The sequence below is a fragment of the Acomys minous genome, assembly GCF_964271855.1.
Source record: "Acomys minous genome assembly, chromosome: 5".
NCBI classification, from domain to species: Eukaryota; Metazoa; Chordata; class Mammalia; order Rodentia; family Muridae; genus Acomys; species Acomys minous.
This window is the reverse complement of record NC_140494.1, coordinates 87783518-87806919: the sequence shown is the minus strand read 5'-3', so window position 1 is coordinate 87806919 and position 23402 is coordinate 87783518. Positions and strand designations below refer to the sequence as shown.

Sequence of the window (23402 nt, the reverse complement as noted above, 5' to 3'; positions counted from 1 at the left end):
TTTAAAGGACTTATCACGTGAGAAGCTCTTGAGGGTAAAACATCAGACCCACAGCCAGCTTTAATGAGGATGCAACACCAGCAACTGGAGGTGAGGGCACTGACAGCCTCTTCTGGAGACACCCAGTGGCTCTGGGGACAGAAATGACTCAACTTCATTCTCCAAACAGGATGTCCATTTCTTATGGACACTGTGAATAATCAATTGTCATAGCCTGAAAGGGTCAACCCAGCGGACCGTGAAGCATGGTACCCATTTGTTATATGATCACCTTTTCCCTCTTACGCCTTTGTCCCATCCATCATGGTTTGAGGTCCATTGCACTTCGCAGCTTTTCTGCAGCTTTTTTCCTCATCAGTCCACTTGTGTTCTTGACAGATTAGTGGTGACCTTTTTCCCTCAGTCTTGCTTCTATTCTTACTCTATAACAGCTTTGTCGTCCTTGATCACCTAGAGGCCACCTTTCCCAACACTAACACTAGTCAAAACTGGTGCCTAGTCTATCCTTGAAGCTCTATTGATACTTTCATGGACCCCGACACTGCTAGTCTTCCTTCTCCATCCTCACAGATCTTCTCATCAGTCCTGCTTCCCTGGTTTGCTTGTTGGATATAGACTTGGATGCACGTATCCTCCCCGAAAACCCATGCCAAGCAGTGTTCTGGCACCAGTGATTAACAACAGAGAATTAGACAGACTATCACCTCCCATGGACCTGACAGTCTGGTACAGAACATGCCCTTCAATAGGCTAATTACACAACTGTTAATAGAATTACAAGTGGGCCGAGTGGTGCAAACGAGAGATATAAGATGCTGAGACTGTAATAACAAGAGACTGGCTGGAACTTGGGGCAGCAACAGCATTATGACCGTAGCAGCATCTAGAACAGGCACTTGCCTGGCACTTCTTCTTCTACCTGTCTTTCAGCACCTCAGTGACAGCAGCTCACGTCATCACCTGCTGCCACCAGGCACAGTGCTTTTCCACTGTCACCATAAGTTGCATATTTTCCTATGCAAAGTGAATCCTCTTTAAAAAGCCTCTGTCTTGTTTGTTCTGCCTCCCTGTTTCTCTGTCTGTCTGTCTCTACCTCTCATGTCTCCATTCTGAGACAGCCTTTCGCTCTCCCTGCCCCCTACCACCACCACCACCCCACCACCCCGCCTCTGCCCCGCCTCAATAAGCCCCTTGCGTTAGATCTGTTGCATGGCGTGACCTGTTAGTGGTACAAGTTGGTCCCCAACCAGCTGAGGTCACCTTCCCTGCTTTATCCTCACACGGACGCCACGACTCTGTGGGTGTATGTGTGCATGTAACTCAGATTCAACTCTGTATGTATGTGTGCATGTAACTCAGATTCAACTCTGTATGTATATGTGCACGTAACTTGGATTCAACTCTCACTTCAAATATATATTTAACATAAATATTAATATAAATAAATTATATATTTTAGAAAAAAATGTGTTTTTAAATAGCAACCATGTGGCTTTCCTCCATCTTGGCTGGTGACGGCATTAAGTTGTAAGCGACCACATGGCTGGCAGCCACCTTTACTAACGTTAAAGAGTACATGCCGTGTGAACTTTACCATCTTAAAATGACCACATGGTATAAAGCAACAATTGTGAAACCTAAATCCTAATGATCTTTGTTTATCATTGTATCTCCTTTTAGAACAGGGAAGCAACAAGTCTCAAATATTGGTATGGATTTTTGTATAGTAAATAAAAAATTAAAGTTATACTTGCTACAATATACTGTGTATGTGATTCAACTCTGGTTTAGAATATACTGTATATGATGATAAAATTGGATAGTTATAAAGGTCTATTCAAGGGTAACAAAAGCTAACTTAAGATATTTGTCTAAGTACTTATGTCTTTGCTAATTGTTCAACACTAAACTGCTAGAAATTTTAAATAAGGATCGTGTTTGATAAATAAGGTATATTTGACAATCAAGATCTATAAATTCCTGTTCTGGTCCACAATAGCATCTGTTTAGCTTCTTTGTCTTTTGCACTCTAGCTATCTGAATAAACTAACCCATACAAAAAAAAAAAAAAACTACAATAGCCTATAATGCTGTACTATTAAAAGGATCAGCAAAGTTGCCAGTCTCTCTATGGACTGTATCTATGACTAAAAGTTTTATTTTGATACTAGAAGAGTTCCAACTCAAAAAAAATTGTTATTTTTAAGACTAAACCTAACAGGGATGGAACATATAGTCCTAGTCTTAGGAAAACTACTAACTTATTGTAAACTGTTAAGGATAACTAGGACATTCAAGTTAACGATCAGTAACCTTACAAATGACCAAATTCTTTGATGGGTTCAGAACTATTCTTGTAGTCATGCTAAGTACTGATGTGATTAATAACACAAATAAGCTTTATTTAACCTCCTGTATATGTCTTCAAAGTCAAGTCTAAAGGAACTATAAACAAAGTGTGTCTATACTTGATAGATAGTCCTCAAAGGCTTCAGAGATCTGCAGAACATGGCATTTAAAATGTTTAATAAAAAAATTTTTGTGTGTGTGATAGAGACATGCCAGCTCCTGGCATCATCCCTAATCTCCTCCAAAAAAAAGATAGATGGGCACAGGAGAACCTCCCCTAGGAGCTTGCTCTGAATGTGGCGCAGCTGGCCACTGGGTGAAAAATTGCCCATGCCTCAGCTGCTGACAGGACACTGTCCAGACTGTGGACAAGCAGGACCCTGGGGCATTGACTGCCCTGCTTTGCCTAGACAAAGTAGGGCAGTCTCCACAGTTTCTACTCCCCAGGAAAGTTGTCAGACCTTCTGGGCCCAATGGCCTAAGACTGATGCTTTCATGAGACCTCCACCCCCAAGCTCCATGGAGGAACCTACGGTTACTGTCCAGACAGCCAGTAAGTCTCTGTCACTTTTAATAGATTTGGAAGCTGCTTGATCTGTACTTCCTGTTTACTCGGGTGAAATTTATCCTTCTTACATTGATGACTAGGCTGGTGATAGATATGCCAACTTAACAGCAGCAACCACGGCTTCTTGGTTCTCTTCAGGTATAGAAATCAGGCCGCAGGCTTCACTCTTCTAGAGCTACTGTTAGGTCTCAACACAGCTTACCTTGTCACCAGGCTTGAGAAAGAGAGAAACTCACAAAACAGATTTCAATGTAACTTTTTACTACTCCTTTATTTAAAGACACTTGCCTGCACTCTACTAATCAGCCACACGTGTCTCCTGGTAAATAACTTGGACAGAAAAAAGGTAGCGTAAAGTTGTAAAGTTTGTGTAAGGTCTGACGATATAAAAGCTTAAGTTGTGAGGACCTAAGAAAGTGTTCTAGGGTCTAAGAAAGTGCTCTAAGGTGCGTAAATGCAAGACGTAGTTTAAGGTGGGCAAATGTAAGTTACAAAGTTTGGAGGGTGTGAAAGCTTAAGTGGTGATAAGAAAGTACTTTAAGGTATATAAAAGAAATGAAAAATGCTTTAGATTTCTTTCCTTCACTATGTTACTGTTGTATTAAGACCTCAAAAGCTCAGAGTTTTAACATTAATCAGTGGAGTTCTGATAAGGTATTAATCTAGCTCTGGCAAAGTACTGAGCACTATTATCATAGTCACAAGCTCAAGATTTTAAATTTCCTTTGGCTGTCTTCTAAGTATAGACTTAAAAGTGTGTCTCACTGTGCTAGAAATGCCCATCTAAGAGAGAGAGAGAGAGAGAGAGAGAGAGAGAGAGAGAGAGAGAGAGAGAGAGAGAGAGAGAGTCTTCTGGCTAGAGGAACGAGGGCCTGCTTTCATGGTCTATTCTTACTGAAAATCAAGACCAAGCAAGCTTCTTTCCCTTCAGCTCCATGGAAAGCATCTGTCTTCCGCTGAGCTTGCCTTAAAGAGTAGTCATGCTTTGAACTCAAAACCATTTCCCAACTACCATGACACAAAGGTGTGAGTCGATGTGGATTTCAGTACAGATTATAAACAATGATGATGCTAACGTGGATAAAGCTTCTCTCTTTTTGTAAACTTAAAAAACTCTTGTAAGCTTCAGGGAATTGACTTGAATCCACCTCTCATGGATCAAATGGACTCCGGATAAAATACTCCTGTCAATCAATAGCCTGTCTCCCCACCTGCCTGTCCCACTTATTCTTAAGGGTGGGATCTCTCTCACTTTTCCTGATCCTGGGACTCCCCTCCTTCAACTATCAGGACCACGGGCCTGAAAAGGTTCAGGAAAAATTCCCCTCTAAATCCCTTAACTTTATTTTTTGCCCTTAAGATGTATCTGTTCCATGATCCTAGCAGGTCCAGGTGTTCCCTCTAAATCTGCATTCTGAATAGCTTCAGATTGGCTAAGCCCAGAAGGTACAGCTTCACAAATGGCTTCAGCTAGGCCTGTACTTTTCTAGCCCCACATGGCCCCACAGAGGCCACAGTGAATGACACAGCCAGCTCTCCAGGACATACTGTCACCTCCAGACAGCAAGAAGCAACCTAAAAGGCATGGTACCCTAATTCCTGCCTCACCATCATCCCTTCCTATTTCTTCACATTTTGTAGTAAACAAAAGGGAGAAAATTTTGCAAATTGGTGTTCCACCAGTCTGTCTTTCAGTGACTCAGGACACATCATCAGTGTCCTGAGTGTCCTCACAATCTCAGTCACCACTCGCTGCCACCAGGTACGGTGCGTTTAGATTGTCACTATAAGTTGCATATTTTCCTATGTTACACTCACCCCCTTTAAAAGATCTCTTTGTCTTGTTTTTTCTCTCTGTCTCTCTCTGTGTCTGTCTATCTCTCTCTCTCTCTCTCTCTCTCTCTCTCTCTCTCTCTCTCTCTCTCTCTCTTTCTCTCTCTCTCTCATCCCCATTCCAAGACAGCCTTTTGCTCTCCCCGCCCCAATTAATCCTCTTGTATTAGAGCTGTTGTGTGGCTAATGTCTTAGCAGCACACCCTGACCCCTAACATGCCAAGGGTAACTTTCAAGGCTTTATCCTAATACTTTCTTCTGCCATCTTTGCATCTCTTCCAATGCATCCTCTCTCTCATAAAGATCACTAATATTCAAGATCTCTCTCCCTTCCCCTCCTCCCTCACTCCGTCCCTCCCCCTCCTTCTGTCCCTGCCCCCCTCCCCTTTTCCAGTTCTCTCTACCAAACTTTGGCTCTATGATTTCTAAGGCCTCATATACCGTCAACTATAGTGCTTCAGAGGAACCTCAAACTCAGCATATTAAGTGAGTTTTTTCCCAAGCAAAGTTACCCCCATAGATTTGTTCCACTTCTTACACACCATTCAATCAAAGCTACATTATTCTTGGACCAACCTAGGCCCAACCACATACACCATACCAAAAAAAAAACAAACAAACAAACAAAAAAAACCCCACACTGGCTAATTCTATCTACTCAACCACCTGTGAATACATCTGTTATCAAGTTAAATGTCTCAAACCCAGAGCCATACCTTCTTAGTCCAAGAAATACATTTTGCTTATTATTATTATCAATTTAATAATAGATTAAATTAAGGAACAAAAACTGATAGCACGCTTGTATATCCTCATATACTTGTGTGTCTATGCCTCATGTTTATGAGCTATAATCATGCTATAAACCTATAGTAGAGAATCTGCACTAGCTGACTCCTGTGTCTCTGCTGGGTCTGGACTTGATCATGTGGCTTGCTTAAAGCAACTCAATATTGGCAAGCACGAATCAATAGAGGTTAAGAATGGCTCCATTAAATAATCTTTAAAATTGTTTTAAAGGTCATGTAAGATTTCATATGTGTATGTTCTACAATTTATTATTCTCTGTCACTGAACACTTTTTTCACTTCTCCATGACTTATGATAAATATATGGGCACATGTTGTGGGCATTTTAGATATTTCCTTAATCTGGATTTAGAGAGTTGCACTTCCTATCTTTAAAAAAAAAAAAGTGTATGTAGTTAAGCCTCTTTAAACTCTGTGCCAAAAATGCAATTTCTAGCCTTTCTCCCACCAGCAATTTAGGAAAGCATCTTTCTTAAGGCAAGCCCTACCACAGCAGCTGATAAGCAAAGGCTGCTCCCTCCCTCTTCTCTGCATTCCCTGAGAACTCCCATGTGGCCTGGCTGCTTTGATTCTTCTCTGCATGACCTCTATCTGTCCTTGGGCTGGTTCTTCTATTAGGGTAGAAATGGCAGAGCTGGAGAAAAGGCTCAGTGACTGAGAGCACTGGCTGCTCTTGCAGAATTAACAGACTGCCAGCACCCAGTGGTCCTCACAACCATCCAGAACTCCAGTTCCAAGAGATTCAACACCCTCCTCTGGCCTCCCTGGACACAAGGCACGCGTGTGGCACGCAGCCATACATGCAGGCAAAACATCCATACACCTCACTGTCTTTAAAGATCGGAATGGTTTTTCCCTCTTGATTTATGTAAGTATATACGAAAATATTTAAACTTCTTTTTTGATATGTCAGCCAAGTTTTCGGCGCTGACTTGAAATTTTGTTTCTCATGCTTGTGATATATAAAAGTCCATTTTTAAAGATCATCCAATTCGCTATTCTGTCTTTTCTCAAAATTTTTATGGTGTTCCGTGCTCTTCTCTTCAACTTCTGGTTAATTTGAAAGGTGCAGTTACATCCTTTAATGTACACTGTGGGTGAGGGCTGTGATTCTTCTGCACTGGTCACATTCTCACTTAGCCATCTATTATCCCACTGTTCTGCAACGCCCCTGGTGTCATGTGCTAAGTTCTCAGAAAGGCTCGGTTTGTTTCCGAGATACTAATCTGCTCCGGTAATCTGTCCCTATTTGTGCTCTAATTTCTGTTTTAATTACCATCCCCTTATTGTATGCTGTACTTTCCTGCTTTTATATTCACTCAACAACCAGTAACGGAGACACAATGTGTGCCGTGTGCCCTAGTCTAGGCATGGGGTACGCCACACTAAATCAGGCCAAACACTTCTCTCTGTTCCCCTTTCTGTGGGTGGTTAGGGAGACCGAGTGCGGAACAAGCAACACTGATTAAAGGCTTACTCTGTGTGCCAGGCTCTGCTAAGCACCTCCGTGTCACTTTAACTTCCACAGCTGCGCTAAGTCTATCTTCCCAGGACTCTCCCATCCCTACCTCCTCCTCACTCTCGGCTCCCTCTGTTTCATCTGTCCTCACTAGCCGTGGGAGCTACACACTGGCTCAAAGCCCTTCCTCCTCCTCCAAGCTCTCCCCAACCCTTAGCAGGGCTCCTCCTCCTCTGGAGCAGAGAGAACCATCACCTCAAGGCTCATTCATGGACCCAAGCAGCTAACCTCAGGTCTGACGTCATGAGATATACTATGCCTGGCTATGAGGCATTGGTCCCTGAAGCCTCTCAGAACCCAGTGCGCATGAAGCTGGAAGGGAAAGCAGGCTGGGGCCCCAATCTCTTCTGTTCAATGAAAGGAACAGTGACCCTCTTGGCTGCTCCAGAGTGCCTCTGACACTGTCCACAAGGGAACGTGCATGCACAAGTGAAAGGAGGTCCCCATGAGACTCCAACGAGACTCCTAAGGTAAGGGTGGGCCCACAGAAGGTATCGCATATACAATATGACAAGCAGACACTTCCAGAGCTGCCGGAGGAAATGCAGAGCAACTACATTCCAGAAGCGAGGCCTCTTCGGGTGCGAAACACCTGTGCTGGCCACCAAGTAAGAGTAAACACCCTGTGTTCCTTCCACCAGGGAATCTTCTGACTAGCAAGTGTGGACTGCTGGGTTAAGTGAGGCCACAAGAGCCACAGAGAGCAATGCAAGCAGCTGCCTGGGTAAAGAGTACAAAGAAGCACAAACTGCTGTGTGTGTGTGTGTGTGTGTGTGTGTGTGTGTGTGTGTGTCTGTGTGTGTGTCTGTGTCTGTGTGTGTGTCTGTGTATGTGTGCATGTGTGCATGTGTCTGTGTTCATGTACATGAGGGGGCGTGCACTCGGTGTGTGTGTGTGTGCATGTGTGCATGCGTGCATGTGCCTGTATTCACGAGAGCGTGGGCATGTGCCTGTGTGTGTGTGTGTGTGTGTGTGCGCGCGCACACACGTGTGTGCATATGCATCTATGCTTAGACAGAAAGCTGTCCTGTAACTGACAAAAAGAGGGCACTATGGTGGGCACACAGCAGGCCGTGAACATGCTGGTTGTTTAGCAGGACTCACTTGAGACCAGAAATGGTCACACAGATGAAAAGGGAAGGAAGGGAGGTGGAAAAAAGGAAGTATACATATGTTGTTTAAAAAAAAAAAAGTATGGTGAGGATGAGAATGGGAGGGAACTGAAGCTGTTACCACTGTACCAAGATGGACTTCTGACAGGAAACCACAGTTCTCCTCAGGCTAAATCGGAGTATTAGGACAAAGGGACCTTTTGTTATGAGTGCAGAATCCAGCCCCATCCCAACATACAGACACTAGTGAGTGGAACTGGGCCTTGGGAAGGGTGGTTTTCCTACGAAAATTAGCTCTCAATGACCTTGAACCAAACCAGGGGAATTCTCAGTCTCCTGAAACCTGAACTGGGGTCTCCACTTGGAACTGACCACTTCCTCCAGTAGACACAGGCCACAGCTGCTGAGACATCAGGAGCTGACAAAGATGGGAGAAAAAACATCCACCCTAGAGCCTGGTGCCAAGTGGGCTCTGGCCACTTGTTTGAGGTCATGAGAACATTAGAAACGGTGCTTTCTGGGAAAAGGGACTTCAACATGCAGAGAAGGCTGGCTCACGTAGCACTCTGCCATTTGAGTGGGTTACAGATAGACAGATCCGAGAAAACAGATCCAGTCCTGCCCATACCCTAGCTTCCAGATAAAGACAGACACAAGATCAACCGAAGCGAGAACATCTCCCACTGTGGCCATGGTTAAGCACTAGAAAACTGCACTTGACTTTGTTGAGTCTTTAGTCTCCCTATCAGCAAAATGAGGCTCAGCATTCCTAGTGGTCATGAAATGGAGAGAGGCTTGGCTAGGCTCCTCACCTCAGCACTGCTGCAGCCACAGACATCTTTACATGTCCTGCAGGACATGGCTTGGGGCCAGAAAGTTCATTAATTACTAGGCCATGTGCTGCTGCCCACAATCCCACATGGAGTGCCGAGCAGATATGCCCCAAACATGCACTCCACGATTCCTAAGGTATTCAGGGGAGATGTTAAAGCTCTCCCCACTAAACCCAGGAAAGGATCGGAAGTCCATAGTAAGTTCACAGCAGGCAGGAAGAATATGTAACACACCACATAATCCACGACAGATGTAACAGCAACGGGGTCTCACACATGGCAGCCCAAAGGCTAGAAAACCCTCCTTCAGGCAACTGAAACACAAACCAGAGCTGGCACGGAGAGGAAGCCACACTGCTAGCCTTGGTCTGTAACAGACAGCCCTCCTTGTTGTTGGACAATTGGATACCTTAACAACTAAGTGAATTAGGTTTCCAAGGGAGGGACACTCAGTATAATACAGTGAGTAAACAACCTTAAAGTCAGACAGACACCGGATCAAAGCTAAACTTGAGTGTGTGAGAGCAAGCGCTCACCATATGCCTACCACAAGCCCAACACTGTTGCTACAGGGCCCAGAAGGCCTATATAGCTCTAAAAGACAAGTCCTGTTACCAACCTTTATCAACAGGTGAGAGCACTAACAGCATTAAGGTATGCTTGCTCCGGGCACCCAAAGACATAATGGCATATGACTGAGGGTTGAGCCCAGCGTAGTCTCCTTTTGCTAACCTGAGTCCCCGAGATCTCCCAGACATCAGTGCCACTCAGGATAGGGATGGGGCATTCGTTTATTTTAAATTTTATTTATTTATTTAAGCATATATGAGTGCTCTATCTGCATGTACACCTGCACACCAGAAGAAGGCATCAGATCCCAGTTCAGATGGTTGTGAGTCACTGAGTGTGGTTACTGAGAATTGAACCCAGGACCTCTGATAGAGCAGACAGTGCTCTTAACAGCTGAGCCATCTTTAAAACACCACAGAGTCCCATTCCCTTGACTTGAGTAGTGCCTGAAAATATGAATTCCTAACAGGTTCTCATCCAGCTGCTGATGACACTGGTCTAGGGACCATAGCCTTATAGAAAACTGCCATTCAAAAGGGCAAGTGTAAAGAAGCCCTGGGGCTACACATGTTCCTGATAGGGTCTAGGGGTTCCACTAATAGTCTTTTAACTGACTCTAAATCAGGTGTTTGGTGCTTTTCTGTATCTAATGTTCTAACCTGTCTCAGCCAGTGCACTACTGTACTGTCGCATCCCACATGCCCCACTCCCCCGAGTACCAGGCCGTCAGTCACTGCTAACCTCAAAGTCCCCAAACAGGAACATACCCATGACCTGACTGTTCTCCAATCCTGTTCTGAAACACCAGCACACAACAAACTCCAGGGCTCCCACAGGCAAACGTGAAGGTGACAACAGGTACACATGCCTGCTTCTGCAATTCTAAATACTAACATCTAACATGTGGAAGGTGACAACAGGTACACATGCCTGCTTCTGCAATTCTAAATACTAACATCTAACTTCCATGAAATCGTGCCTGCTTTTGTGAAAGGGCTGCTATTGAAAGGATGTAGAAGAGAGAATACAGGTTCCTGCTGATGTCTGCCACAAGGTCTCCCCAGCTGAAGAATCCCAGCTGGCCACAACAAGACTGCCCTGCAAGGCCCATGCCCATCGAAGCGCACAGGCACCAACATCCCCACTTGCAGAGGCCAGGGTTCCTCTGAACTCCAGTAACCTGGTTCTGCTGGCCCAGGCCCAGGCAGACTGCTCATTCGGGTCACTGGGATTCACACTTCAAAAGCAGGAACGAGCTGATGAGATAAAAATAAAACTGCTGAGGCAGAGGAGGTGCACCATCCCTGGAGGGCAACAGGCTGCAGACAGTCAGGCTGCTGCTGTCTCTATTCTGCCCTAGCGCTGAGCAGGACCTAGAGCTGACACAAGGCAAGAGCCCAGCTCTGTCTAGGTTTAAAAACAAAACAAAAACAAAAACAAAAACCTGCAGTGAGACTCCACAAGAGAAGCCAATTCACATGGGTTCAAAAAACTAAATAAATAAATAAGGCACACACACCCCTCCACAGGACTCCAGGGTAACTCTGAAAGACACAATACTTAACGCACATCTTCACTGGATGTGTACGGTAACTACGCAGAACTGGAGGAACAATATTCTAATTCCAGATCTCAAAAAACAAACAAACAAACAAAAAACAACCTGTGAGATCTACAGAAAAGAAAAGATCTTAGAATTAAGGCCATCCAATTAACAATTTCCAGCAGTGGGTACCTCCTACATTTGCCCCCTTACTTAAGACCATGGCGAAGTGGCCAGCCTGGATGTCTGGGTTCCTGGCTTTTCCTATGAACACCTAGTAGGCTTTCAAGCAGGGAGCCTGACCTGTCTGGGCGTCAAGAAGACACGCCAAGCTGGGTTCTCAAGGAATGACCAGCCTTCAGGGGTCGCTGCCCACTCCTCCCCACTGAGCACCACATCTCTCTTCTACACCATCTACTCAAACCTTCCCCCCAGAAGAGCCTCGTGTCCTGGGCAGAGTAAGGCCTTTCTCTTGTGCCACCTAGTCAGGTAAAATAAAATAAACACAATAAGGGTCACAAGAGAACAGAAGACACTTCTACAATAAATTTATATTGACTATGTACATAAATGTTCATATTTTATATATAGTGCATGAAATGAAAGTTACTAAAGCAAATGTTAAACTGCTTCTCCCTAACTTTTAAAAATGTGCTTCCAGACTGGTTTAAAAAGCATCCACTGCTCTTATTGTAATTGGGGCTGGCAGTGAGACTAGCAGGCAGCCCACCTAGTTAGTACTCCTGAACCAAAGAGGGTCTCCAGTTTCTTAGATTCTTAGGACAAAATGCTGTTTCTTGGCTAGAGTCTCTGATCACTGTTACCACTCAGCCTTCTGAAAACAGAGGTGTCAGAGTCCAGCTGGTATGAGAAAACAACCTCCATGTCACTCAGGACCTGACTATACACAGAGCCAGCACGTGAATGGAAGACCGAGCAGCCTCAGCTTGGCCCCGACTCAGCCATGCTGGCAGCTGGAACCTGTTAAACTCAGCAGATCCCTGCCCTTATTTAGTTGCCTGGCCCCATTACCCCAGAGTCCAGGAGTTCAGTTCTAAGGTGTTTTGTCTGCAATACTCTTGGCTACCTCCATCCATTTGCAGAAAAAGTCCCTTTGGTAGACTACCTGTCTGTAGTATGTAAGGCAGGTTCATCTCAAGTAACACACACACACAGAAAGAGAGAGACAGAGACAGAGACAGAGAGAGAGAGAGGGAGAGGGAGAGAGAGCGCGCACAAACACACACACACAGAGGAGAGAGAGAGAGAGCACAGAGAGAGAGGAAGAGAGAGAGCACACACACAAACACACAAAGAGAGAACGCACACATACACACACACAAACACACAAAGAGAGAACACACACACACACACACACACACACACACACACACACACACACACACACATACTCCCTCATGCTGCTACATCTGAGCAGAAAGAATCACTAGACACGCTGGTGACCTAAAATTGTTTCTTGGATCACACTTAGGGCCCTGCTCTTACCTTCCCTACACAGTGCTGGGGCTGCAATGGCAAAGTGACTTAAAAAGCTCTGCTCAGAGAAGGCCAGAGGTATCTTTTCTCTTTTATTGAAAATAGATTCTTTTCTCATACAATATATCTGATTGTAGTTTCCCCTCCCTCTACTCCTCACAGTCCCTCCCCATCTTCCCTCCCTCCAGATTCACTCCCCTTCTGTCTCATTAGGAAAGAGCAGGCTTCTAAGAGAGAACAACCAAACATGTCAAAGTAGGGCACAAGATGAAGCAAAAACTATCATATCAAAGTCAGACACGGCAACCCAAAGGGAGGAAAATAGTCCTTAAAAAAGGCAAATGCCAGAGCCCCACTCATTCTCATAGTCAGGAGTATTTATTACTCAGGTGTTAAAAAAAAATGACATCATGAAATTTGCAGGCAAATAGAAGGACCTAGAAAACCTCATCCAGAGTGACCCAGACCCAGAAAAGACCCAGAAAGACAAACATGGTAAGCACCCACCCACAAGTGGATATTAGCTGTTAAGCAAATGACAGTCAAGCTACAATCCACAGACCCAGAGCGGCTGGGTAGAGGAAGGCGCTGGGAGGGAGACAGGGATCTCCCTGGGAAGGGATGGGGAAACAGGATAGAGTTCACTGACAGGCTGGAGCAGGAGGGATCAGGTATGTGGGGGGGGGGGGGGATGATGGGAAAGAGGGAGAGCTTGTGGGGAGACAGCAGAGGTATCTTACAGGCCACTGCCTCATAAAATATAGGACATTTTCCTCTTCACAATCAAATTGCAATGATTGAGACATGAGTCAGCTTTAAAAGGAAGTTAGTCTTTGGACAGAAGACGAATTCTTCTCCTCTGAGTGTCTTTTCAATTACTTTATTTACATGAATAATCCCTAAGCATGATCTCCCTGTGAAGAAACACCAGCAACATGGAAAGAGGTGAGTGCCAAGCGCGCACCATTGCCGCCCCAGCACCTTGATCTGTCGGCTTTTGTTCCTAGCCGAAAAGTGACAGGCGTTGTCATTGGACCTCACTGCCTGTGTACCTCACTCTGCCTTGGGCCAGGGGTCCAAGCACATCTACCTCCCCTCCCCACTGAAAGTCAACATGACCTGACATTAGGGCCAGAGTGAAGAAGAGAAATAAGCCAAGGCCACTGCCTTGTGTTTCTCTTACCTGTCACAACTGGAAGACAACCTCCCTCACCAGCGGCCCATGACTGACTCATCCATAGACTGACTCATCCATACTCCACGGTGCCAAGCACGGACCCGGGACCTAGGAGGCCTGCATCTACATCACTATCCCACAGAGTTTTTAAAATCCACCGTCACACAGTAGAGTCTAGCCCCTTCAGCCACTCCTGAGGGCTCACTCAGAGGGAGAAGAGGCCCACGCCAGCAAAGTGTCAAGCCAGGTGAGAGCCATCTGCTTCCTGGGCTCGGGGCTCCTACAGGTACACTCTCCTGGACTTTCCAGTCTGTTCTAGATGCAGCTGCGAGGAAGTTGGAGGCCCACTCAGCTCTGAATCTCATGAACCTAGAACCTCAGATGGGGAGGCAAGTGACCCTCCTCCGTACAACAACTCAGGCTTTCTGCAAAGGGGTTTAGATGGCTCAGTTTCCACCCTCTCTGAAATTCGTTTTGGCCACTTGCAAGCCTCACCTTGGTTTACTGAGACAGTTCTCCTTCTTTCTGCCAAGCCAATAAAAACAGACCGAGTGCCCAGCGCACCGCACTCGGCTGTGAGAGGGCACATGAGAAGTGGTTGCACCCACCAGGGATTTTTCAGTTTAACTGAAAGACACTAAGTCGAGAGACAAGATTAACTAACAATGTGAAGTTGTAAAGGCCAACTGAGAAATCTAGTAGATCTGGTCATTTAAAAAAAAAAATTCAGGTACTAAAGGCCAGCTCCCCATAGAGTCCTAGGTCACACATCCTAAACGCAGCAGATACTGGATTCTCACACTCTCATTCAACACACCAGAGGGCCACCTCCAGACCAAACCAGACAAAGAGGAAGAATTGGCAATAGCAACTCACACACACACACACACACACACACACACACACACACACACACACATACACACACACACCCGGGAGGTGGGGGAGCATTGAGTAAGAATAAGAACAGGACTTATCTCATTAAACCATGTGATACTAAATCAATTTTATAAGTAAAACTTAGCATAGTGCCAGACACAGAACAAGCTCTAAACAAAAGCTACTTATCCCACGAGGCACAGTAGCAAATACCTCCCATCCCCAAAACCCTGAACTTGCGGCCAGCCTAGGATAATACATGGTGAGTTGAAGGTCAGACTAGATTCTGTCTCTAAAACCAATATCATGCCAGGCCGCATGGTCGCCATCCTCACGGCGGCTGCTCCTTGTAGATAAACTATAATGCCCAATGTGAACATGTTCAGTGCCACCAAAAAGGGGATCTAATGTCTTGGGGAAGGGTTGAAATGTTGAGTTAAAGGGTGGTTTGTAGGAGTGTGCAGATAACATTTAACCATGAGCACAGAGGAGAGACAAAGCAAACGCTTGCTGGGGTCTGAACGCAACTGCTCTGTCTGGCGGTTATTAGAGCAATTTCTCTTTGCTAGCTGTGCTTTTCTGAACACTACATTTTCAGTCAGATGTATCTTTTTTTTTATGATGCTTTTTTCAAATTAAGAAGTGAGCGCATGAGTAACTTTGGGACCACTGCCTGATCTTTATTATGCCACTTGTCCAGTGGCCTTCAGCCCCAAAGATGAAGGTCTGGGATCTAGTGCTTGGTTGGTTGGTTGGTTGGTTGTTGGTTGGTTGGGTTTTGCCACATTCCTGTCCCAATCCAGCTAATGATTACTCCTCAAGCCAACTATGTAAAATGTGATGCTGTCTTTCTTCAATAGCTAACCAGGACTTAGCCATTTTAAAGACACGTTCTGAGCTGGAGAGTCACAGTAGGGATAAGCCAAACTCGCATGAGTGTATTAGTTTCCACTTCCTTCTGTTCACTGCTCAGAGTGGGAGAAAAAGAGGACAAGAGCTGGCCACAGACCAGAAATCCTACTGAACAGTACATGAGACAAACTGCAGTGCTTCCCTGAGCAACTGCCTCCCAAACGCAGCCCACCCTGGGACCACAATCGCTTAGATGCAGCTATAGGAGCCACACTTCAAAATGCAGACCTCAGCCTGCCCTTAGAAGCTACACCATGATGTACACTGTTAACCAACAATAAATGGGACTTCTGCCTGAGTCACTCCAAAAGTCTTCCCTCTTTGGGTCTCAGGAATCAAACCCAAGACGCCAACTCCAGTACCCAACACCATCCCCAAACATGTCAAGAGTGACCAGCGGTCGCAGCCAGGCCCATCAGAAAGCTCGAACCTGCAGGTATATTGTAACTGAACTTCTGGCTACTTTATTGGGTTCTTTTTCCTACCTCCCTATACCACCCTTAACCACTCCCAACCCCCAACACTAGGTAGGAGAGAAAGAAGGTTAGAGGGGAAAGAGGGTGTCAATATCGCTGATTAGGGACATCGAGTTCCTTAGGGCAAATTTGGCCTTTGTCATCAGGATATCTCGAACCAGACACCAGCAACCAGCAACCCATCAAACAATGACAAACAGCAACCAGGAACAGTAGAGGGAGGAGCAGGAGCTGGAGCCACAGGGGCAGCAAGGCACCATGCCTCTTGGGGCTCTAATACACATGTACGCTCTGAAGAGTCCCCAGAATCCCAAACGTAAACTATCTTCAGCTGGCAAAATCACACCCCTGCTAGAACATGAGGCAAATCATAGTCAGCTGCTGAGGATAAGCTGAAGCAATCCCATATCCCACACCTGTGATTGAAACAAAAACAGATTTACATAACATTTCTGTGTTTTTAAAGAAACAAAAGTTCTCACTACAGCCTGTGGTCAGAGCAAGCACAAGAACAGGAAAGAGACAGCAGGAAAGTCTCCAGCTCAAGTCCCAGTTCCACATGCAGGCTACATGACCTTGGGCCCCACTGACCTTTCTAAAGGCTCAGAGTTTACTAGCAGTGGTTCCACTCCGTAGGCTTAGGTCACAAAAGGCAAGCGGCTCAGTTCTCAGACACACTGAGTCATCCAAGACACACTGGCCTAGTTTAAGATCAACCTGTTCAGCACCTACATCAAGCAGAGAGTTCATAGGACTTGCCACTGACATGCAATCTGTGCTGTTTGTTTTCGACAGATACCCTTTCAGCCCTGGGCTCCAGCCCTGTCACCCTCAGAAACAGGTGACAGTCCCAGTTATAATGTGGTCTGACAGCAAACGTTTACTGCCAACAGGCACCCAGAATACTTGGCACAGGCAGTAAATGGGGCAGGAAACACAAATCTAGGTCGGAAAATAAAGAGTACCCCAAATCCCTGACAAGATCCTAGCCAGGCAACCCTTATGCAAAGGCCCTGGAGACAAGCTGTCTCCAGGGAGAGAATTCCACACATAAGCCTGGCTGGGATGACCTATGTCCTCAAGATCTTTCTTACCCATGATCCTATTCCCCAGCTCCCATAAAGACTCTGGTCCAGCCCTCCACTGTGGAGGCACACAATAGAAGGAAAACTGTCCTCTCAGCTTTGGATTCGACTCCCGTATCAAGTTGTCAAGTGGAGGACGCCTCACAATTGAATCACAGATCACCTGAGAACCCTGGAGGATGGCCAGCCCTTGGCACATGCGCCTGCAGCTCTGCAAGTTCTCAGGAACCGCTCATTTTCCCGGCCTGGAGAACAACCCGTGGTTAAAATGCCCAGACCTCTGTCCTCTGAGCCCACTTAGCTAACTTCTGGCCAGCATTTCCAGTCCTGCCACTTACCGTCTGTTCTTCTGGGATTCTTCCTGAGACCTCACACACTCAAGATTGATTTTATATCCCGGCTACAAACATCTATGGGCTGCCACACCCCTACCACACCACCTACGCTGAGCCCTTCTTGTTTCTCTTGTTGGAGCAGGCACTCCTTCTGGGTAGACTCAGACCAGAGCCTTTGAGGATGCAGATGAAGAGCCTGGAGAGCACAGGGACCAGTCCAGACTGAGGATGTCCTCCCATCTCACCTCCATTCCGTGACCTATGGAAAGACGACTCTGCCAGTCTTCCCTCTGGCTGAGTGACAACTGGGCAGTATTCCTCTTCACAAGGAGAGAGTATCTCAACCAGTCCCCCTGGGCTGGGGACAGGGAGGACAGGAGAATGAGTCTGCTTTTATAGTTTGTGTTTCTGATCTAACCCATGAAAACACAATTATGTGACGTGGTCTTGCAAGTGCCATTTCTATTGCTGTTTACATGATAACCTCACTTTAAAATACAGGAGGAGTTGGGTTATGCCACAGCTATGACTGCTGTAATCCACGATTACTGTTGAGATACAGACCTCCAGTGGATACACAGATCATGAATGATACTGGATGCTGATGCCAGGATCCTGAGCATGTGAGGCTGTAACCACTGAGCAACACTTCCACTCCTTCAATGGGGATATTAACTGATAATACAATACAGAGTTTTGAGATGCAATATGACAGCTTGATACAATGATATGTTTGATGACCCAACCAAAGTAGTTAGCACCTCCCTCTCCTGACTTTTTCGCATTTCCTTCTGTCCGGAAGCTTTGAACTCTCTTCCAGCTCTTCATAACATATACAGCAAACTACTGGAATGTCTTCTTATCCCAATATGCATCCTATGAGCTTCCCTCTACACCAGTGGTTTTCTACCTTCCTTTAATACAAGTTTCCTTTAGTGCAGCCCTTTAATACAGTTCCTCATGAGGTGGTGACTCCAACCATAACATTATTTTCATTGCTACTTCATAACAGTAAGTTTCTACTGTTTTCCAGGATCTTGGGCAACCCCTTTGAAAGGGGTCATTTGACTCCCCCCCCAAAGAAGTCATGACCCACAGGTTGAGAGCCACTGCTCTGTATGCTGGCCCTCTCTTTGCAGCCTCAACTGGCAGTCATAACAGCTTCTGCTTCTATGAGATCAATTTGCTTGGCTTCCACTGAGTGATCGGCAGGTAAGGCTGCACGGTCCATTCCTCTCAGCATCACACCAAACTGTGAAGAATTCATTCTCAAAAAGAAAGAGAGAGGAGAAAGGAGTGCATAGAGATGGACAGCTTGGTCAGCTACCCCAAAGAAGCAAGCTGTCCCCTTCCTGATCACTCCTCCCAGGACGGTCTGACCTCTGCCACTGTTCAGCAGTGCCCGTAGGGGAGCTTTTCCTTCCATTCACGTGACTGGGGGAGTTGGCCGCATCTGTTCTTCTGCCTTCTTCTCTTTTAAAAATAATTTGTGGTTTGTGTGTTTTTGCACAATACAGATTAGCTGGCTGTGGATGCGTCACTGCTCACACGCCATCACTCAGGGAGTTTAAAAATAAAAATCACATCTGCAATGCAAAGCTCGCATGCTCCCCTTTTAGAGCAGGGTGAAAGGCTTTGGCGCCCAGTGCATTCTTTTAAATTCAACTCGGGCCTCCATATACCAGGCCAGGGCACAGAAAGATGAGGAGGTTTGACCTGTAATATCCTGGCATCCTGCGAAAATCCATAATGTTAATCTTGACCTTGACCTTTCCGGGCTATGCCTCCAAACGCAAGGGCATATGACAAGAGTCAATAAATAATCTCTGTCTCCTTGGCTTCCAAATCAGAGGATCACAGTCTCCAGTTACAATCTACCCCTATGGTAAGCGCCCTAAAAACAAACGGGCAACTTCCCAAAATAAAATGTATACCATCCGGCACCTGGAGTTGCAATAGAGAGTAGCACGCCTATATTTGGTGGCCACCCAAAGTGATTGAAGGCTTGCTTGTGCCAACGGGGGTGGCTCAGCCCGAGTCAGGCAATCAATATATCCCTTGCTTGTCACAGTTTTCTCTCTTCTCCAGTGCAGGGTGAAATTCTTACAGCAGAAAACAAACAATATTTTATCTCTGGCCAGTTTTAGCTCTGGGCTTGGCCGTAATGGGGTAAGGCAAAATGACAACTAGACAGAAGCCATGTGCAAACTGCCTGTACAAGGGTATTGTCATTGATAACTCCAGCATTTGCCCCTCTCTTGGGTCTGCCTCCAGGCTGGCACTACTTGCCCCTCCCCTTACCCCCTAGCACCCCACCCCCACCCCACTCTGCCCCTAGCATTAAGCATACCTCTTGCCCAAGCTGACCTGGGAGCTGTGCCTCGCTGAAATACTGATTTTTAGATTGTAACAAAAATCTATCCCTGGCCTTTGAAATGGCTTGGCGCTAGCCTAGTGCCCTTCACCTTTCCTATGAACTCCCTCTTGCCCTCCTAGCACACGCTCAGATTGAGGACCACTGATGGAAATACCCAAGATGATGAGGCCTGGTACAAACCAACACTTCTCAGAATGCTTCCTTGACAAGAGCCAGGGTCACTCTATCACCGGGTACTGACATAGATTCCGAGGACAGTCAAGTTTTCTATCATTTGTTCTAACGGGGAAACTCTAAAGTTCCAGAGTCAACACAAATGTAGAAGTCATTTCAAGTTCAATGACCTCCTAAGTGTTTTTCTGGGGAAGAGGTCATTGCCCAACAATGACTTGAGGAAAGGCAGACAGTTAAAAAAAAAAAAAAAAAAAGGAAGTTGGGGCATTCCAGTGGTGAGGTCTAAAAATCTTGCTTTAACGAGCCCTCGGACAGGGCCTCAAGAAAGACATGTGCTTCCCAGAGGATCCTAAGGTATCCAGGCTGTAGACTTTAGCCAGCCCCACTACTATCACACTAAAATAGCTACTTGCTTTGCAGCAGGGCTTAGTAGAGATGCCCTAAGCAGTTGCAAGATCCCACCTAACAACACCTCAAACAAGCACCACCACAACACAAAGGGCATGAAGTAAACAATCAAAGCTGCTTTGAAACTATTCAAAGAAATATAGGCAGGATTCTCCTTAAAGGGCCATCTCCAAACCAGATGCATAGAGTGGGAAGGGCATCTTTCCAAGACAGCAACGCAATGGACAACAGCGGGGGGCTTGTGGTGAAGGAGCACAGCAATGGGAGTTAGGGCAAGGGTTCTGAGGAGCCGCAAGCTTGGCACATGGATGCTTGGTGCTAGTATGATTCAATAAACATTCCCTCTCTCTCTCTCTCTCTCTCTCTCTCTCTCTCTCTCTCTCTCTCTCTCTCTCTCTCTCTCCCTTTCCCTTTCCCTCTCCCCCCCACCCTCCTTGTCTGTTCTGGACTCATGTTGTAAATTAGGCTGGCCTCAAACTCACAGAGATGCGCCTGCCTCTGCCTCCCCGGGTACTGGGATTACAGGTGTGCATCACCACACCTGGCTCAACAAAATAAAATTTTGCTGCTAGCCATTCTACTTTTTCATCTACGCCCAAGAGAAATGTGTGCTTGCATGAACAAGAACGGTCCCCGCAGTACAGCTTATATAATAAGAAAAGCCTGAAAATAAACTAAATGTTCGACAGTAGAATGGATAAGTACATCGTGCTACACCCACCCTCTGGTAAAACTGAGTAAATTACAGCCAAATCAAAAGGCAAGGGGGAATCTCAGGAAGACGAGGCTGAATGAAACAAAAGCAAGCTGCAGGGACTGCGTGGACTGTCACTCCAGTTATACAGAGCACAATGTGTCTTTTAGGGATAAGAACTCCTGTGGGAAATTACCAGAAAGCAAGGGAGCAATGGGACGTGTATTTCTTTAGGTACCTCTGCATAAGAAGAGCACAGAAGGAACACCAAGGCAGTCGGATTCTCTTGCTGAGGCTGGTATGGGTGGCGCATGGGTTGCTCATGGCAGCACTCATCTTTCATACATCTTTTGAATGCTTGCTTTGCAGTTTTGAGACACAGTCTTATGTTGCCCAGGCTGGTTTTGAACTCTTGGGCTCAAATGACGCTCCAACTTCACACTCCCATGTAGCTGGGAATATAGGTAGGTGCCATCGAGATTGGCTTCTGAGTATTTGTGGAGGCCCAGGGTTGGCAAGGGAACTTTCATCAATTGCTCTCTGCCTTATGTGTGGAAACAGGGACTCGCGTTTGAACTCAGAACTCAGCAATAAGGCTGGTCCAGTCAGCCGGCGGGCCACAGAACTCCTGTATCTCCACCTTCTGAGAGCTAGAGCTACAGGTGGCCTCCTTCACCACATACCATCTTTAATGAAGATATTTCTCAAAAACAAAGAGTCAGAAGTCCACCACTGGTTCTGAAGGAACTGAGAGGAGGCCTTCAAGCCCAAACGGGATCTTCGGGGGAAGAAGGAACAGTAGGAAACTTGCTGTTCCAAACCCTGTCCTACCCTCTACAGCTCTAGGTCTTAGATTCCCAGGCTACATGTATGTCTTGGCTCTGTCACTTGACTAGAATCTGTTCTGGTTAAGCACTGTCTAAGGCTGCTATCAGAATATCGCCTCCTATTTCACAGAAGTGCCCAGAACTCAGTGCTCCATGGTACGTTATCCACAAACTCTGGCCCATGGGCTACATCCAGTATACCACCTATCTGCTTGCATCTTACAAGAATGGTTTTGGCATTTCCCCGTGTGTGTGTGTGTGTGTGTGTGTGTGTGTGTATGTGTGTGTGTGTGTGTGTGTGTGTTTTGGCATGAACAAATGCACAATGCAACCTGGTGCACATACAAGTGGCGGCCTACGGTTGACAGCAGGAATTCTCCTAGATCACTCTCTACATTTATCAAGGCAGAATCCCTCACTTGGAGCCAGAGCTCGCCTGTAAGGCCAGTATCACTAGCCAGTAGCTAGAGGTCTCCCCAGTCTCCAGCGTCCAAGTACTGGACTTAACAACACAGCCCGCATCTCTGTGGGCTCTGGCAGTGCTCCTCCAGGCCACATTTTCACAGCTTTAAGCACCAAGCTATCTTCTAAGACTGACGTTGGCATTTTTAGGTTAAGTTTGTCCTTTGACAATTGATACAAGTATATCACACACTCAATTTATTCCCCTCACCATCCTGTCCTCTCTCCCTTTCATTTCATAACGTAAAAGTGTATGTGAAATTCAAACATTGGCACTAACAAGGGTCTGCTGGCAAACATCCTATTTGTGTACGCAGGAGACTATAGAGCCTGCCTAAAGGAAGGCAAAAAGCCTGAAATGTTTGCACGTGACCCCTGACAGAAAATACTAGCTGACCGCTACACTGGAAATAAAAAAGCTTGTTAAAACAATCACACCAAGTATAAAAAAACAAAACAAAACAACACAGCTTGCTTCTTTGCTTAGACTGTTTATATAACTACATACAATTTATAAACTACACTTTAAAAAAAACTGAAGATGGGGGCCAAGGATGTAACTTGTTAGTAGAGCCCTGCCTACACAAGACCCTGGGTTCAACCCCCAGTACCACAAAAATCAAACAACACAAAACCCATAGGGCTGGGAATCATCTGGAAACAGCAAGACGGGGCCCAGAGAAAGGCCATCAGGAACAGCAAGCATAGCATTACCCCTGCTGGAACACAGGTCTGTACTGAGCTGCTAAAGTGGAAAGGCACGGAAAGGTGGAAAGCTTTCAGCCTGAAGAAAGCAAACAAAACTGCAATAGCTGCTCAAAGCAAAGCTCTGTCTCTCCTCAGGTGTGGAGCGGGCTCACAAGCTGGCCATGTTTTGACAACATCCCCAGTGCCAAAACTGTAGCAGGTTCTGGGCTTCCTGCAAGTAGCTGAGAGTGCAGTTCTGAGCTATTATTGGAGCAA

At 46.0% G+C, this 23402-nt stretch overlaps 1 protein-coding gene across 2 annotated transcripts in view; it reads right to left on the bottom strand.

Annotated features, from left to right (window-relative positions):
• EEPD1 (endonuclease/exonuclease/phosphatase family domain containing 1) overlaps positions 1 to 23402 on the bottom strand; it is a 115137-nt gene that overhangs the window by 67331 nt on the left and 24404 nt on the right. Inside the window, exon 3 of one of the 2 annotated variants that reach the window (XM_084783930.1) lies at positions 17607 to 17756. The exons of the other annotated variant lie outside the window; for it this stretch is intronic. Within the exon in view, the coding sequence (XP_084640056.1) occupies positions 17607 to 17756 (150 nt within the window). The remainder of the gene's footprint in view (positions 1 to 17606; positions 17757 to 23402) is intronic. 2 annotated transcript variants of the gene reach the window in all.